This window comes from Oncorhynchus mykiss, chromosome 20, assembly GCF_057628025.1.
Source record: "Oncorhynchus mykiss isolate SJ-2025 chromosome 20, ASM5762802v1, whole genome shotgun sequence".
NCBI lineage: Eukaryota > Metazoa > Chordata > Actinopteri > Salmoniformes > Salmonidae > Oncorhynchus > Oncorhynchus mykiss.
In genome coordinates, this window is record NC_143041.1 from 28,429,412 (window position 1) to 28,448,245 (window position 18,834).

General features: G+C 44.9%; 2 protein-coding genes and 1 long non-coding RNA gene across 5 annotated transcripts in view; 1 reads left to right on the plus strand and 2 right to left on the minus strand.

Annotated features, from left to right (window-relative positions):
• LOC110499230 (fatty acid synthase) overlaps positions 1 to 596 on the minus strand; it is a 31,157-nt gene extending 30,561 nt beyond the window's left edge. Inside the window, exon 1 of one of the 2 annotated variants that reach the window (XM_021576226.3) lies at positions 1 to 596. The gene's annotated coding sequence lies outside the window, so the exon portion shown is untranslated. The other variant, XM_021576227.3, reaches the window with a different exon arrangement.
• LOC149974551 (uncharacterized) lies at positions 533 to 13,939 on the plus strand. Its single transcript, XR_016489462.1, has 2 exons — positions 533 to 792; positions 11,127 to 13,939. It is a non-coding gene; the product is annotated as an uncharacterized LOC149974551 (long non-coding RNA).
• The window catches only part of LOC110499231 (coiled-coil domain-containing protein 57), a 26,056-nt gene continuing 10,769 nt past the window's right edge, over positions 3,548 to 18,834 (minus strand). Inside the window, exons 11-21 of one of the 2 annotated variants that reach the window (XR_016489461.1) lie at positions 18,574 to 18,684; positions 16,143 to 16,410; positions 15,364 to 15,567; positions 14,995 to 15,095; positions 14,635 to 14,835; positions 14,331 to 14,387; positions 13,654 to 13,742; positions 9,237 to 9,370; positions 6,794 to 6,934; positions 5,998 to 6,208; positions 3,548 to 4,305 (exon numbers count right to left, since the gene is read on the minus strand). Coding sequence is in view for 1 of the 2 variants with exons in the window: in XM_021576231.3 (XP_021431906.3) it covers positions 4,136 to 4,305; positions 5,998 to 6,208; positions 6,794 to 6,934; positions 9,237 to 9,370; positions 13,472 to 13,742; positions 14,331 to 14,387; positions 14,635 to 14,835; positions 14,995 to 15,095; positions 15,364 to 15,567; positions 16,143 to 16,410; positions 18,574 to 18,684 (1,869 nt within the window). In the remaining variant the exon portion in view is untranslated. Of the gene's footprint in view, positions 4,306 to 5,997; positions 6,209 to 6,793; positions 6,935 to 9,236; positions 9,371 to 13,471; positions 13,743 to 14,330; positions 14,388 to 14,634; positions 14,836 to 14,994; positions 15,096 to 15,363; positions 15,568 to 16,142; positions 16,411 to 18,573; positions 18,685 to 18,834 lie in introns of both variants that reach the window. The other variant, XM_021576231.3, reaches the window with a different exon arrangement.

Genomic DNA, 18,834 nt, shown 5'->3' on the forward strand with positions numbered 1-18,834 from the left:
CTGTATTTATGTGTTTTAATATCTGTAGAAACCACCAAAATTAGATAAATATTAGTAAAGAAACGGTTAACGTTATCAAAAATTCCCTCGATAATCCCTTATCTTCCGTCGGTGAGAGCGCGCTTGCCTGTGATGTGTCCGTGCTACAGTTGTTCGGGAGGAATCGCGAGCTCTTCCCGTTCCCTGCCTAGCCCTTCCAATTTCTCTCGCTTCTTTGATTCCCTTTCTCTATTTAATTTAAATGTCTGACATGCTCTCCCCGGCCACGCCACATGGGCTGACAGCTTGGATAGGCTGTCCAGTCCAATGAGAAAAGAGGCAGGGCTCACAGTCTCAGCCAGTGATGGGGTGATTCGCTGAACGCTGTAGTTTCGGAAAAAAACGGAAGAAAGCGATGGAAAGGTTACTGTAGTACATTCGGATAGCATTGGATGTATCCTATGTGCTAGTCCAATGTGCGAGTGCACCAGGAGCCTAGCCCGGTTTCCCCCGCCCCATTATATTGATAAAGCTCAAAGCCAAGTCCAAGTTCATCACTCAAGTTCAAAGCGCAGAACCATCACTTACAGGTCTGAGCTGTGTTCAGATTTCACACTGATTGAACAATAACTAATTTCGAAATCTTGCAGAAAGGAGGACACATGCAATAGTCCATGGACTTTGGGAAACACATTTGACAATCTTGATCAATTAGATTTTTCCCCTTTTTATTCACAAATGTATGATTTTTGACAATGCAATTTATTGGAGATGGATATACCATTAAATAATGGTGGATTTAGCCTACACAAGGTAAATATTTCCCCCTAACCTATTAATAATGAATTAATGTATTCTTTACAGCATGTGTAACGCATTTGGAAGTCTACTAGTGCAGATTAGGCCAACACTATGTTGAATATAATTTGTATGAACTGCATGGTCACCTGTGGTTGACGTTGTAGAAATGATATATCTATCAATGCATGTGTTCGATCACCTGTACGAATTGAAGGAGTCATCTATAACTTATTTTTTTAAATCATTGAAATATTGTATATCCATTGTTTTGCATGTATAGAAAGATAATCATTTATTTTATTGCACCCAACTATTCACAGTATTTTATATTGTTTAACAAGAGGTTTGGTAATACTTTATAATAACTTCCACCAATAAGTCATTATAAAATGTTTATAATTACTTATAAATGCTTTATACATAAACATGTAAATGTTCATGAATTTTAATGCTTATGAGTATAGATGTCCATAAATAACTAAATACGTATTTTATAGTTTATGCTTATTCATGTATGTTTTTATATATTATTAATGGGTATTTTACCCAAACTCAGTCAGTAGGCATTTCTTCTGTAGGTTGTACTTGAGGAGCAACCATATCAACCCACCTGAAATAGATTATTATGGCGAATGTACAGTCAGGCTGACAAACCAGGTAGCACACACCCAAATCGTGCCAGCTGTGATCATAGTTGTGATATTTTACAAACGTGAAAATGAACCAATCACAGAGCAGGGGTGTGTGGGCACCTCCAATCAGCTTGGATGTGAGGGTGTTGCTAGGAGATAGGGTGATGTGATGACAGTGAGGGGAGGAGCTTGTTGCCAGGGCAGCAAGGATGGTGATGTAATCAGAAATGCTGCCTGACTGTTGGGGTTACTAGAGTTCAATGGTGAAAATGGCATGTGGAGGATGGCATGATGTAGAGAAAAACTACAACTTACTTTGTACTGTTCTGTCAATATCTTGGACTGTACTTATTTACTAACCAAGATAATCTGTAGAAAACATGTGGAAATACAGTGCCTTGCGAAAGTATTCGGCCCCTTTGAACTTTGCGACCTTTTGCCACATTTCAGACTTCAAACATAAAGATATAAAACTGTATTTTTTTGTGAAGAATCAACAACAAGTGGGACACAATCATGAAGTGGAACGACATTTATTGGATATTTCAAACTTTTTTAACAAATCAAAAACTGAAAAATTGGGCGTGCACAATTATTAAGCCCCTTTACTTTCAGTGCAGCAAACTCTCTCCAGAAGTTCAGTGAGGATCTCTGAATGATCCAATGTTGACCTAAATGACTAATGATGATAAATACAATCCACCTGTGTGTAATCAAGTCTCCGTATAAATGCACCTGCACTGTGATAGTCTCAGAGGTCCGTTAAATGCGCAGAGAGCATCATGAAGAACAAGGAAGAAGAACCAGGCAGGTCCGAGATACTGTTGTGAAGAAGTTTAAAGCCGGATTTAGATACAAAAAGATTTCCCAAGCTTTAAACATCCCAAGGAGCACTGTGCAAGCGATAATATTGAAATGGAAGGAGTATCAGACCACTGCAAATCTACCAAGACCTGGCCGTCCCTCTAAACTTTCAGCTCATACAAGGAGAAGACTGATCAGAGATGCAGCCAAGAGGCCCATGATCACTCTGGATGAACTGCAGAGATCTACAGCTGAGGTGGGAGACTCTGTCCATAGGACAACAATCAGTCGTATATTGCACAAATCTGGCCTTTATGGAAGAGTGGCAAGAAGAAAGCCATTTCTTAAAGATATCCATAAAAAGTGTTGTTTAAAGTTTGCCACAAGCCACCTGGGAGACACACCAAACATGTGGAAGAAGGTGCTCTGGTCAGATGAAACCAAAATTGAACTTTTTGGCAACAATGCAAAACGTTATGTTTGGCGTAAAAGCAACACAGCTCATCACACTGAACACACCATCCCCACTGTCAAACATGGTGGTGGCAGCATCATGGTTTGGGCCTGCTTTTCTTCAGCAGGGACAGGGAAGATGGTTAAAATTGATGGGAAAATGGATGGAGCCAAATACAGGACCATTCTGGAAGAAAACCTGATGGAGTCTGCAAAAGACCTGAGATTGGGACGGAGAGTTGTCTTCCAACAAGACAATGATCCAAAACATAAAAGCAAAATCTACAATGGAATGGTTCAAAAATAAACATATCCAGGTGTTAGAATGGCCAAGTCAAAGTCCAGACCTGAATCCAATCGAGAATCTGTGGAAAGAACTGAAAACTGCTGTTTACAAATGCTCTCCATCCAACCTCACTGAGCTCGAGCTGTTTTGCAAGGAAGAATGGGAAAAAATGTCAGTCTCTCGATGTGCAAAACTGATAGAGACATAACCCAAGCGACTTACAGCTGTAATCGCAGCAAAAGGTGGCGCTACAAAGTATTAACTTAAGGGGGCTGAATAATTTTGCACGCCAAATTTTTCAGTTTTTGATTTGTTAAAAAAGTTTGAAATATCCAATAAATGTCATTCCACTTCATGATTGTGTCCCACTTGTTGTTGATTCTTCACAAAAAAATACAGTTTTATATCTTTATGTTTGAAGCCTGAAATGTGGCAAAAGGTCGCAAAGTTCAAGGGGGCCGAATACTTTCGCAAGGCACTGTATGTACATAATGTGTTAATTCATATTTCATAAGATCCCTTTTCAAGGTCAAATTTGTAACAATTCTGGTTTGCTGTAACACTTTTTCAATAAAGGAACATTTCTAAAAATGTAAAATTTTTATTAATGTTTTATTGGAACAATCACAACTTCATGATTTGGTATAAAATCAACACAGATATCAAGGCCTGTTCAGGACCCGTACAACAAGAGCACCTAACAGTTGATTTGTCATGGTGAGAGAAAAACATGAGAAGGTACAAAATTGTGCTTTTCAGTGTGAGCATCAGTGAAAGGAAGCCCAGTAAGAACTTCAATGAATCCTCTCTTTCTTGAGGTGTAAAGGCCAAGTGGTTCCCCCTGGCCTGAGCAGATAGTTACTATCTACCTAATCTGGGTGCCAGACTGGATCTGCTGTCAGCACCACTCCCCTGGTGGCCATGCGAAGACAAACTAGCCTGGCTAGAGCAGAACCAGCCTGGCACCACCCACGCAATATCTATTACCTTCTGCATTAGCCTCTGATATTATAGTAACACTCTAGTATACAGTACAGAAATGACAAGGTATTTACTTGTCATTTCTACCTACTAAGTATGTTGGTATTCGTTAAATCAAGCACCACAAGGCAACATTTGGTACCAGGTACCAACAGTTACCAATTGTGTTGAATTCTGTTAGCCTACCAGAAAGTCTCCATCAGTCTTTGATATTGTAGTTCCTGATCTTGCCCCCCCTCGCACTAGTCTTGGTCTTCCTGGCGGTGGCAGACGGCCTGGCTGGTGTCATCCTCTCCAGGACAGGTGCTCTGCACCCCTTCACCCCCACTGCCTGGTCCCCAGGGCTAGGTTCATTCAGCTCACCATCACCTGGGTGCAGATGTGTAGAAATTAAATTCCAGCCTTGTAGAAGGTTGTTTCATGGGCAGAATGAGACAGTGAGTGAGACTGTGTGTTGCAGTACAGTGCCTGTCTCCCTCAGTTCCAAACAGACAGTGAATGAGGGCTTATTCCCACAGAGAAACACAGACACACTCACTCAGTGCTGCCTGATCAAGGACATTATTTCCAACCTGAGACGCCTTTCAAAATGTTAGCAATGAAAAGTCTGCTGGCTGTGAAATCCAACCCCCTGCAAGGTATTTGAGGTTGAATACAATGTACCGGGCAGCACTGAAAGCATCTGCGAGGATGAGGCCTAAGGGACTGCCACCGAAAGTGACTGCGGTGCAGAGCGCCTGCATGGCTGCCTAGAGACAGAGCTCACATTGTGCTTATCTGAATCTCTCTCCACCGCACAGAGACACAGAGAGGCAGAGGCTTATTGCACCAACATCTCCATTATCTATACTACTGTACAACACCATGGTTACCATTATCCCCTCTCCTGACAGAGTACTAAATACTAAGTAAGTATGTGTTCGTAACAACACAATTCAACTTGGACACCTTTATGGACGTTCCTTATCTTCACCAATGCGTCTAAAGATTGCCTATCTATACCAACGCGTCTAAAGATTGCTTTCCTCTCATTTACCCAGCAATTATGATATTGGTATATACCACAATCCTCTTTGTTGAAGTCTCTGATGGTATACACTTGTTGCATGCCCTCCCAGCCCCATTCTCCTCACACGTGAGAGCCCTGTGTGTTCTTCTCAACGTTTACTCAGCATAATGTGGAAACCCTTGGCAGTCTACTGTTGGGCCAACTGTGATGCAATGCCTCTGTTCTAAATCCCAATCTGAAAGATGGACACTGTGTTGGATGACCTTCACTACTGTCTGTGACCTGTTGCAGCGGCTGCTGCTGAGGCAAGACACATACGAACACGCAGCAATAGATCCAGGCTATCAGTCAGCACTTCTTCTAGCAGGCGGTGGCTGTGTTGGTGCCAGCCAGGCCTGGCCAGTGCCGTGGGCTCTGCAAACAACACCAGTGTCAACAGAGCCAGACCTAACCCATGAGTGGCTCCCCTGTCCACTGATTGAGAAACTGTTCCCAGTGCAGAACAGAGTCCCTGGTCAGAACCTTCACCCTGTCACCGCTGTGATCTGGCCCCAGACTCAAGGGTGCATCCCAAATGGCACCCTATTCCCCATGTAGTGCACTCATTTTGTCCAGGGCCCATAGGGCTCTGGTCAAAAGTAGTGCACTAGGGAAAAGGGTGCTATTTGGGACAGATACAAGGCCACCAGTTGGGCAACCTCCCTCCTCCTCTGTGGCCAGACTGCAACTCTGTCTTTACTTTAACCTCAGCTAGGTGAAATGATAAACACTATTATCATCATCTCATACAAATAGCCTTTCGGTCTGAGGCCTAGTTATTGGTGTGTGTGTGTGTGTCATGAAAGAGTGATACTGGACTTCCTGTACCAGATACTCCGCTAAGTGCTAAATGGCCAATAGAATGCAGACACACCAGTGGGTTTATAATGGTGTGACTCACAGGGGGGGGGGGGGGGGGGGAGAAAGAAAGAAAGAAAGAAAAAGAGAAAGGAGAGCGCTGACAAGAAATTAGACAAATACCTTCACATCACTGTCTCCAGGTAAACTCTCACCTCTCTCAGAACAGCTCTCCCGGGGTGTGAGTATGGAGGGGCTGAGACCTCTGTCTAGTATCTGCCACACCTCCCTTAGTGAACCCTCCGTCGCCACCGACGACAGCAGTAGAGGACCTGACGGGCTGGAAGCGGTTCGTGACCCGAGGTCCAGCTGCAGGGAGCTCTGGGATTGGCTGATAGGTGGGGTGTTCTCTTTAGTCCTAGGACGCTGAGGAAGAGGAGAGAAGATGAAGTGAAAACACTGTCTTTGTTTTACTTAACAACTTCTTACTCAGGTATAAATAAGTAATATTACATTTTGCACATAATTTTAAACTGAGTATGATACCAGTGCTATGTTTTCTCTGTTGCTATAGTTAATAATGCAATATATAACTTTTTGGGGACGGACCAAATTCACATAGACATGTGTTATAGATCTGTCCCTCTCATTGAAAGGAAGTCTAAGAAGCAGCAGATATGTTCTATGTGACTATTTCTATGTGTCCCGTTCTTAAGTTTCATTTTTGCATCTTTTATTATCAAGCAGCTGAAAATACAACATTGTTGGTTATTGAAAATATATTTCACAGCAGTTTAGATGGTACAAGGTACAAACACTATACTTGCTTTTTAGTCACATAAACTGAAATTAGGCGAACTATTAGAATTTTAGCAACCAGAAAATGTCAGAGGGATAAATGGCAAGACATCAACTCTGTCTATTGAAGTGAGTTGAGAATCCAAGCTCTTGCAGTATTGGTCCTCGGGTCAGGTGGTATCTGACACTGTAGACAGACATTACTGTTATTACCTCATGTCTGTCTGTGTCCTTGTGCCCCTGGCCCCAGGGGTTGATGACCCTGTCTCTGTCTCCACTCTTGCTCTCTGAGAGGAGAGGCCTCACCATGATAGGAGCCCCCTTCCTCTGCTCCCTCTGGGCATACTGCAGCTCCTGAAGAGAATCATGGTTTACTCTGGTGCTCCCTCTGATGGTCACACAGAGTACTGATCATTTTCTATTTTATTTTTCACCTATATTTAACCTGGTAGGCCAGTTGAGAACAAGTTCTCATTTACAACTGCAACCTGGCCAAGACAAAGCAAAGCAGTGCTTTAATTTAGCAATTAAACATGGGAGTGATAGATGTGCAGAAGATGAATGTGCAAGTAGAGATACTGAGGTGCAAAGGAGCAAACAAAATAATAATAATGGGGATGAGGTAGTTGGGTGGCATATGTACAGATGGGCTATGTACAGGTGCAATGATCGGTAAGCTGCTCTGACAGCTGATGCTTAAAGCTAGTGAGGGAGATATAAGTATTTAGTCAGCCACCAATTGTGCAAGTTCTCCCACTTAAAAAGATGAGAGAGGCCTGTAATTTTCATCATAGGTACCCTTCAACTATGACAGACAAAATTAGAAAAAAAATCCAGAAAATCACATTGTAGGATTTTTTATTTATTTATTTGCAAATGATGGTGGAAAATAAGTATTTGGTCACCTACAAACAAGCTTTCTGGCTCTCACAGACCTGTAACTTCTTCAATAAGAGGCTCCTCTGTCCTCCACTCATTACCTGTATTAATGGCACCTGTTTGAACTTGTTATTAGTATAAAAGACACCTGTCCACAACCTTAAACAGTCACGCTCCAAACTCCACTATGGCCAAGACCAAAGAGCTGTCAAAAGACACCAGAAACAAAATTGTAGACCTGCACCAGGCTGGGAAGACTGAATCTGCAATAGGTAAGCAGCTTGGTTTGAAGAAATCAACTGTGGGAGCAATTATTAGGAAATGGAAGACATACAAGACCACTGATAATCTCCCTCGATCTGGGGCTCCACGCAAGATCTCACCCCGTGGGGTCAAAATGATCACAAGAACGGTGAGCAAAAATCCCAGAACCACACGGGGGGACCTAGTGAATGACCTGCAGAGAGCTGGGACGAAAGTAACAAAGTCTACCATCAGTAACACACTACGCCGCCAGGGACTCAAATCCTGCAGTGCCAGACGTGTCCCCCTGCTTAAGCCAGTACATGTCCAGGCCCGTCTGAAGTTTGCTAGAGAGAATTTGGATGATCCAGAAGAAGATTGGGGGAATGTCATATGGTCAGATGAAACAAATAGAACTCGTCGTGTTTGGAGGACAAAGAATGCTGAGTTGCATCCAAAGAACACCATACCTACTGTGAAGCATGGGGGTGGAAACATCATGCTTTGGGGCTGTTTTTCTGCAAAGGGACCAGGACGACGGATCCGTGTAAGGGAAAAATGAATGGGGCCATGTATCGTGAGATTTTGAGTGAAAACCTCCTTCCATCAGCAAGGGCATTAAAGATGAAACGTGGCTGGGTTTTTCAGCATGACAATGATCCCAAACACACCGCCCGGGCAACGAAGGAGTGGCTTCGTAAGAAGCATTTCAAGGTCCTGGAGTGGCCTAGCCAGTCTCCAGATATTAACCCCATAGAAAATCTTTGGAGGGAGTTGAAAGTCCGTGTTGCCCAGCAACAGCCCCAAAACATCACTGCTCTAGAGGAGATCTGCATGGAGGAATGGGCCAAAATACCAGCAACAGTGTGTGAAAACCTTGTGAAGACTTACAGAAAACGTTTGACCTCTGTCATTGCCAATAAAGGGTATATAACAAAGTATTGAGATAAAATTTTGTTATTGACCAAATACTTATTTTCCACCATAACTTGCAAATAAATTCATTAAAAATCCTACAATGTGATTTTCTGGATTTTTTTTCTCTCATTTTGTCTGTCATAGTTAAAGTGTACCTATGATGAAAATTACAGGCCTCTCATCTTTTTAAGTGGGAGAACTAGCACAATTGGTGGCTGACTAAATACTGTTTTGCCCCACTGTATACCTGCTGGAGCACATGCTACTGGTGTATGCTGCTATGGTGACCAGTGAGCTGAGATAAGGAGGGGCTTTACCTAGCAAATACTTAGATATATGACTGGTGGGTGCTTAATGTGAGTCTGGAAGGAGAGTTTACAGTCTATCTAGACACCTAGGTATTTGTAGTTGTCCACATCCTCTAAGTCAAAACCGTCCTGAGTAGTGATTCTAGACGGGCGGGCGGGTACGGGCAGCGATCACTTGAAGAGCATGCATTTAGTTTTGCGTGAATTTAAGAGCAGTTGGAGGATCTACATTGCAGTCCTAACCTGATATATGACAATGTAGCTTTCACACTACTGTCTCATTGACATCAAGGGGTAAGTGATCAGACCTGTGTGGTGAGCTGGTACTGCAGTTGTTCTAGGGCAGAAAGCCGACCCTGCTGGTGCTGGGTGTCTCTGGATGGGTCTCTCTCTGGCTCCATAGACACTGGGTCTAGAGAGGTTTTGGGAGCAGACTGGAGAACTGAAAGAGAGAGAAATAACAAGAGAGTTATAAGTGTGAGAAAATAGCAAGGAGAGACATCTGTATACGTATGTGTGTGTCAGTGGAGGCTGCGGGGGGAGAATGGCTCATAATAATTGGTCTACACGGACAAGTTCTGGCCTGGTTTAGATCTTATCTGTCGGAAAGATATCAGTTTGTCTCTGTGAATGGTTTGTCCTCTGACAAATCAACTGTACATTTCGGTGTTCCTCAAGGTTCCGTTTTAGGACCACTATTGTTTTCACTATATATTTTACCTCTTGGGGATGTCAATCGAAAACATAATGTTAACTTTCACTGCTATGCGGATGACACACAGCTGTACATTTCAATGAAACATGGTGAAACCCCAAAATGGCCCTCGCTAGAAGCATGTGTTTCAGACATAAGGAAGTGGATGGCTGCAAACTTTCTACTTTTAAACTCGGACAAAACAGAGATGCTTGCTCTAGGTCCCAAGAAACAAAGAGATCTTCTGTTGAATCTGTCAATTAATCTTAATTGTTGTACAGTCGTCTCAAATAAAACTGTGAAGGACCTCGGCGTTACTCTGGACCCTGAACTCTCTTTTGAAGAACATATCAAGACCATTTCAAGGACAGCTTTTTTCCATCTACGTAACATTGCAAAAATCAGAAACGTTCTGTCCAAAAATGATGCAGAAAAATTAATCCATGCTTTTGTCACTTCTAGGTTAGACTACTGCAATGCTCTACTTTCCGGCTACCCGGATAAAGCACTAAATAAACTTCAGTTAGTGCTAAATACGGCTGCTAGAATCGTGACTAGAACCAAAAGATTTGATCATATTACTCCAGTGCTAGCCTCCCTACACTGGCTTCCTGTCAAAGCAAGGGCTGATTTCAAGGTTTTACTGCTAACCTACAAAGCATTACATGGGCTTGCTCCTACCTATCTCTCTGATTTGGTCCTGCCGTACATACCTACACGTACGCTACGGTCACAAGACGCAGGCCTCCTAATTGTCCCTAGAATTTCTAAGCAAACAGCTGGAGGCAGGGCTTTCTCCTATAGAGCTCAATTTTTATGGAACGGTCTGCCTACCCATGTCAGAGACGCAAACTCGGTCTCAACCCAAGTCTTTACTGAAGACTCATCTCTTCAGTGGGTCATATGATTGAGTGTAGTCTGGCCCAGGAGTGGGAAGGTGAACGGAAAGGCTCTGGAGCAACGAACCGCCCTTGCTGTCTCTGCCTGGCCGGTTCCCCTCTTTCCACTGGGATTCTCTTCCTCTAACCCTATTACAGGGGCTGAGTCACTGGCTTACTGGGGCTCTCTCATACCGTCCCTGGGAGGGGTGCGTCACCTGAGTGGGTTGAGACACTGATGTGGTCATCCTGTCTGGGTTGGCGCCCGCCCCCCTTGGGTTGTGCCGTGGCGGAGATCTTTGTGGGCTATACTCAGCCTTGTCTCAGGATGGTAAGTTGGTGGTTGAAGATATCCCTCTAGTGGTGTGGGGGCTGTGCTTTGGCAAAGTGGGTGGGGTTATATCCTTCCTGTTTGGCCCTGTCCGGGGGTGTCCTCGGATGGGGCCACAGTGTCTCCTGACCCCTCCTGTCTCCGCCTCCAGTATTTATGCTGCAGTAGTTTATGTGTCGGGGGGCTAGGGTCAGTTTGTTATATCTGGAGTACTTTTCCTGTCCTATTCGGTGTCCTGTGTGAATTTAAGTGTGCTCTCTCTAATTCTCTCTTTCTTTCTCTCTCTCTCTCGGAGGACGTGAGCCCTAGGACCATGCCTCAGGACTACCTGACATGATGACTCCTTGCTGTCCCCAGTCCACCTGGCCGTGCTGCTGCTCCAGTTTCAACTGTTCTGCCTTATTATTATTGGACCATGCTGGTCATTTATGAACATTTGAACATCTTGGCCATGTTCTGTTATAATCTCCACCCGGCACAGCCAGAAGAGGACTGGCCACCCCACATAGCCTGGTTCCTCTCTAGGTTTCTAGGGAGTTTTTCCTAGCCACCGTGCTTCTACACCTGCATTGCTTGCTGTTTGGGGTTTTAGGCTGGGTTTCTGTACAGCACTTTGAGATATCAGCTGATGTACGAAGGGCTATATAAATACATTTGATTTGAATAATGAGTGTAATGAAGTGTAATGGCTGGAATGGTGTGAATGTGTTTGCTACCATTCCATTCACTCCATTCCAGACATTATTATGAGCCGTCCTCCCATCAGCAGCCTCCATTGGTGTGTGTGTGTGAGGGAGAGCAGAGGTGTCCAGGGAGTTTGTGTTATTCCTCCGGCCCCTGGGGCTGCGTGTGATCTCTGCTGAATCACCCATAATCCCGCGGGGCAGCAGGGATCAGGGTGACAGGCGGGGTGGAAGAGCAACACAGCAGAGAATACTTCCTGTCCCTGTCAACACTACCACACCACCGGACCAATCACAACACAGCCGGACCACACCACCGGACACTTTCCCTGCAAAGCCAATTCGAATGAGTTTACATTATACTGTTATCATAACATGGCCAATCAAATGAGTGTACATTAGACTGTTATCACGGACTAATTAAAAATAGATTCATAGTCTGGGGGATTAAGCTGTCATCATGCAGTATTGGTTATGTGATATCTGGTCTACATAGCCTAGCAGCCATTTGCAATATGATTGGCTTTAATATTGCAGATAGAACCTAGTCTATCAATTTAATTGTTTGCATAATTTCTAATCCCCCTTATTATACTTTTTTCCCTATATACTATCCCCCCCTACCCGACCCTAACCATCCCTACCCTACCCAACCATCCTTACCCTACCATCCATACCCTACCCAACCATCCCTACCCTAACCATTACTACCCTACCCAACCATCCCTACCATCCCCTCCCTACCCTAACAATCCCTATCACCCTACCCTAACCATCCCTCCCCTCCCTAACCATCCCTACCCTATCTACCATAACCATACCTACCCTACCTACCACAACTATCCCTACCCTACCTACCCTTACCATCCCTACCATAACCATCCCTACCTACCCTAACCATCCCTACCCTACCCAACCATCCCTACCCTACCCAACCATCCCTACCCTACCATCCCTATTCTACCCAACCATCCCTACCATCCCCTACCTACCCTAACCATCCCGATCCCCCTACCCTAACCATCCCTCCCCTCCCTACCATAACCATCCCTACCTTACCTACCATAACCATCCCTACCTACCCTAACCATCCCTACCCTAAGTAATCCCTACCCTAACCATCCCTACCCTACCTACCATAACCATCCCTACCCTAATCATCCCTACCCTACCTACCATAACCATCCATACCATAGCCATCCCTACCTACCCTAACCATCCCTACCCTAACCATCCCTACCTACCATAACCATCCCTACCTTAACCATCCCTACCCTACCTACCATAACCACCCCTACCCTAACCATCCCTACCATAACCATCCCAACCCTAACCACCCCTACCCTAACCATCCCTACCATAACCATCCCTACCCTAACCATCCCTACCCTAACCATCCCTACCCTAACCATCCCTACCATAACCATTCCTACCATAACCATCCCTACCCTACCTACCCATCCCTACCCTACCTACCATAACCATCCCTACTCTAACCATCGATACCCTCCCTAACCTAACCATCCCTACCCTCCCTCTCTCCCTACTCTAACCATCCCTACCCTAACCATCCCTACCCTCCCTCTCTCCCTACTCTAACCACCCCTACCCTAACCATCCCTACCCTCCCTCTCTCCCTACTCTAACCATCCTACCCTACCATACTTACCCTAATTGGAGTAAACTAAAGTGTTGTATATTTTAATTCTCTGGTATGGTATTGTGAATTGCAATGCTGTTAGTATGTGTTTCTACAGTAGCGTCAGTCCAGAGGAGGTTGGTGGCACTTTAATTGGGGAGGACGGGCGTGTGGTAATGGCTGGAGTGGAATTAGTGGAATAGTATCAAATACATCAAACACATGGTTTCCATGTGTTTGATTCCAATCCATTGGCTCTGTTCCGGCTATTACTATGAGTCGTCCTCCCCTCAGCAGCCTCCTGTGCGTCAGTCCTACCCTCCAGTCCAGCGTCGGTCAGTTGTGCCCGGAGCCTGTTGCCCATCTCAATCAGTTGCTGTTTGTCCCTGGTCAGACGGGCGATACACTGCACTGCTTGCTTCAGTTTGGACTGAAGGAGATGGGCATTGAGAGGGGCACTGAGCTTACCCCCCTGTACCCCCCCACACCCTGGCCCATACCCGCCTGCCCCACCGGACCTCAGGCCCAGGGACAGCTGCTGTTGCCTCAAACACAGGTTTTCCTCCTGGAGCTGCCTCACCATTTCACTCTGGAGGGAGGGAGGGAAGGATGGGTGTATATTGACCAGGGTTGTCACCATTATCACGATAATACAGTACCAGATTTTCCATGGCAAAAAGAACAACATGAAGCACACTAAACTCTTTAGTCCTTTAAAAACCTGCTTTATGTGAAATATTGTGTGCTATAGTTTGAAAAATAAACAAATGTGATTCTGGGTGAAAACATGTTTCTTGTTTCCAACATTAATATGGACAAAACAGACACATCAAAACCATGGAACGTAGACTCACTGCAACGGTCAAGTTAAATTAAATTAAAATACAAGTGCATCCCTTTCCCATGATCTAAGGGTGCTCTCTGGTTGAATTGTATCTTTCAAATTTGAATAAGTTTCATTTAGATTTTTAAGGTTAATTACATAATGATTTCGAGACACAAAAACGATATGATTATACATTTTGTTCTATACAAAATTATACACATATTTTTCTTCTGGATTTAAAAAAATTATCCCGCGACGACATTTTCATATCAGGCAACGCCACATGGGGTCATAACCCCTAGTTTGGGAACCACTGCTCTATGTCTTGTCATTCATTCTGAGACGGTTTACCTCTTCACAGACGATGGGATCCCTTCTGCTGGCGATGTCAATCTTCAGTGCAGACACCTGGTCACAACAAAAGTTTGTGTGATGGCAGTGTAAAATCTGTTATAATAAGCTGACAAATACCCTGACCTCAAATGTCATTGTTACGAAAGTGTTTTGTGGGCTATCTGACAGAGGATTCCAGTAAAGTTGAACTAAAACACCAAAAATCATTTTTTTTGCCATTTACATTCATTGTCTACTATCTTTGTTTGTTTAGGGTGGATTAAAAGTCTTAGGTTTGAGGCAAGCTGTCACTCGGCATTACCTGGTTGCCCAGGGCAACAGTTTCCAGGTTGTTGAGGATGCTTCCTTTCTGGTACTCCTCTTTCTCCCGCCTCACTTCCTCCAGCTCCATCTCCACGACAACCAAACGCTGACGTAGTCCTCTCTCCTCAGACGACCAGCTCCTCTTCTGATTGGCTAGCTCCAGACGCAGCTCCTCCCCCTCCATCTGTTTGGTGTGGCACTGTGGGGAGAGAGCGTGAGAGAGAGCGAGAAAGAGGGGGCTTGCGGGTGGACAATGACTACTAATATTGTTTTGAAATCCACCAACCGTTGCCTGAATACAACAGTGCCTGCAGTTTAAATGATAGAAGGGCTGATTTGGGATGAAGAGAGTCAGTACCTGTTTGGTGAGTGAGGCCAGGGCAGCCTCCAGGTGAGCTACCCTGACCTCCTGTTTCCTCAGAGCTGCTGTGTTGGCCACCTTCTCTACTCGCTGGCCACCTGCAGTAAACATTACATAGACAATGGCTATGAGTTTTATGTTGTTATCGCTTTTTATATTTCAACACCAAGTCAAATTCCTATAATCATTGTTGAATGGAAAATAAAACTTATTTTGCTCATTTTAATTCTCAGCATAGCAGTAGACTGAAACACAAGTAACCACCACTCTCAGATCTCTGGTCAGAACTTTATAAGGTGCGACAAGTGATACCATTATCTCTGTTCTAGTACCATTATATTGTATATTATTGAAATGTCGTCCTACCGATGGTCTCGTTGAGGGAGCGGATGTGGTTCTGGAGGTATGCGTTGTCGGGGGCGATGGGGACGAGTGTGGTTGCCGGGGTAACCGTGGCGGTGTTCTGGGGTCTGGTGGAGCCCTCTAGCTGGTCCTCTAAGCGCCTACACCTGGCCTTCAGTTCTGCTACCTCCTCTTCTAGAACCTGGGTATACTCTGGGGTACCTACCACTGATAAACAAACAAACAAACAACACACACAGATTTCTCAGTGTGTGACTGAGTTATGATTATATTACTACCCTTCTCTATTTCCTAAAGGTCGAGGGTTATGCCTCCACAGCCAGTCCATTAATAACTAGCTGTAACCATAACCATAAAAACTCATATTACACTTTATGTTGACATTAATATACTCCTTACAGGTCTGCACTCGGCTGTGTGACGGGTTAGTGTTGACAGCTGTTGGTCTGGGCTTTGAGCTAGTTAGGGGCCAGCAGGATGATGGGGGTAGTGATGGTGATAGGGTGCTTTTTAAGGCTCTGGTAGGGTGCGGGTGTTTTTTGTGGTGTGAGGTGAATGGATGGGGGGGCTAGGGATGTATGGGGTTAGGGATGCACGCATAGTAGATTTGTTTGTGGTGCAGGTGGGAAGGGGTGTCGGTGTGAGCCAACACAGAGTAAGCAGTGGGACATGCTGGTGCTGACAGTTGTTGGCCTGGTGCTTTAGCGAGTTGTCAACAGGTTGGGGTTGAGGTGTGGGTGGATCCAGGACTGTCTGGGCCGTCTAGGGTTGTGTGTTTATACCTGCCAGGCTGGGCTGTGCAGCACTGTCAGTTGGCTTGGCTGAGTTCTGTGTTGGAAGCTGGGGTAGAGGTCCTTTAGGGATCTGGGTAGAGGTGTCAGGGGGTCCTGGAGGATGAGAAGGCTGGCTGAGATCCTCCATGTCCCTCCTCATCTGGGCTATGACAGCCCTCAGACTGCTGTTCTGCTGCTGCAGCCGATGGATCTCGTCAGACGGCAGCTCTCCTACAGAGACACCACCACCAGGTCTGTGGCCCTGCAGTGCAGATAGCTAGACAGACAGAAATAAATACACGCGCACACACACAGAGACATGAACGCGCACACACAAACACTCATATATGCACATACACACACACACTCACTCACATAAATAAACACAGATGCATACACAATAATATCTGGCTGTGAGCAGTTTCAACCAATGACCACTAGATGGAGGTAAGGTTCTGATTGTAGTTGTTGGTTGATGGGGGGCAAACATTTAAACCATCATATATATCAATCATAGTTTTTTTTTATCTTCAAAACATACTTTAATGCATGCACTATTAACTCAAAACCTGTGACCATACCAACAGATGCCTCACAAGTCCTCAACTGGCAGCGTCATAAAATAGTATCCGTAAAACACCACCTCAACGTCAACAGTGAAGAGGCGACTCTAGGCAGAATTCCTCGGTCGAGTGTCTGTTCTTTTACCCATCTTAGTCTTTTATTTTTATTGGCCAGTCTGAAATATTGCTTTTTCTTTGCAACTCTGCCTAGAAGGCCAGCATCCCGGAGTCGCCTCTTCTCTGTTGACGTTGAGACTGGTGTTTTGCGGATACTATTTAATGAAGCTGCCAGTTGAGGACGTGTGAGGCATCTGTTTTTCTAACTTGACACCCTTATGTACTTGTCCTTTTGCTCAGTTGTGCACCGGGGCCTCCCACTCCTCTTTCTATTCTGGTTAGAGACAGTTTGCACTGTTCTGTGAAGGGAGTAGTACACAGCGTTGTACAAGATCTTCAGTTTCTTGGCATCAGACCACTTGGGCTGCTCAAGGAAAGGGCACCTCCTAAAAAAGGCTGTGGACGGGACCAGAGCCCCCCTCTAGGAATGGAGGGGTATCATAAGGGTAGAGATAACACTCAAGTGTGTGTGTGTGTGTGTGTGTGTGTGTGTGTGTTGTTGTAAGCAAGAGTTCATATGATAGAATGGGAGAAGTCGCTTTAGATAAGAGAGGAATCTGGGCATTGAAGAAAGCCAAGTAACTCCACTGAATAATGGAAAGCAGAACAGTAGAACCTTTGAATAAAGGAACAATTAACTATTGAATGGAGAACAGAGAAAGTATTGACTGGTAGAATACAGAAAATAATGAATGAAAGGTCTGAGGTCAAAGTTAGGGTACTATTTCTGGAGTACACCCTGAAAAAGGGCCCCTCTGAAGAAGAGGAAGAGTAGGACAAATAAGGGAGAAGAAGGTCTAGTATCCGATTAAGTTCAGACCAGGAAGCTCAGTAGCACCAGGCCAGGAGGAGGAAGAGGAGGGTACAAACCAGATAAGCCGTATAACTTTGGCAATTAATCAAATGGTAATTGAGGTGGTGTTGACAGGAGCCGAGGGCTGTTTAAAGGCTACCACTTCTGGCCTGGTAACAGCTTATTTTCTCGGTCTCTATTTCTCTGTGTCTGTCTCCCATATTCTATCACTCTCCCCCCACTCCCGGCAGTCTGCCCTTATGATCAGTGGTTTGGCTGTTATCTGTTAGCTTGGTCAGAATGTGAAAGCGTAAGGCTGGCTGTAGTCTGTTGGAGTGGTATAAGGGCTGTCAGAATGTGAGAGAGAGGGTGCAGCCATTCTGTCAGAGGGCTGCACTATTTAAAGACCTTCACATGCCAAAGATTAACCACCAGCCTGGAGACAGGGGTGAGGGGATGCCGTATCAGTCATGCCCCCCCCAAAATCCATCTCTCACACCCAAACTCCACTCCTCCCCATGCTTCCGCCTATCGCCCTACTCACTTTCTCTCACTATCCAGGACACATGTGGGGCTCCTGCTGTTCTTCAGAATAGCTGTGGTAACATCACTCAAGGGCTAGGGTTTCTTGGGTAAAGTCAGTTCCCTCCCCTTCACTGTACTGTAGTCTAACACCCTACTCCAGCTCCCACTACAAGTGGGACTCAAGTGCTATTTTTAGAATAGCTGTTGTAACAACACTGTTTGTGGGGTGAAGGGGTTAGTAATACAGAACATTTCTCTTTTGCACACAGAAATAGATCTGCAGTAGGACATTAGGTATTATTATCTCTTTCTGTCTCTCTCTCATAACAGGCCAGTCCTGTTACTGTAACCCATCACTCTCACCTTTAACTCTGTGGCAAGTAGTTACAGCTCCAACATGATTGGATGACATCCCTCCCCTGTGTTTTAGTTGGTCTCTCACCTGTTCTCTGATTGGCAGACCCAGGGCCTGGTCTCTCTCCTTGGTAACAGTGTGCAGTAGTACCGACATGTCCTGTAGTTCTCTCTCCTTCTCTCTCAGCTCCGCACTAGCCTGAGGTCAACAGGAAATACAGAATCAAAATGAACTGATGATGAGGAGAGGCCTCTACCGATCTTGACCATATCTTTCTACCTCGACTTGCACTGGTATATGGGCTCACTAGTATTATACAATGGTGAAAAGTACTTAAGTAAAAATACA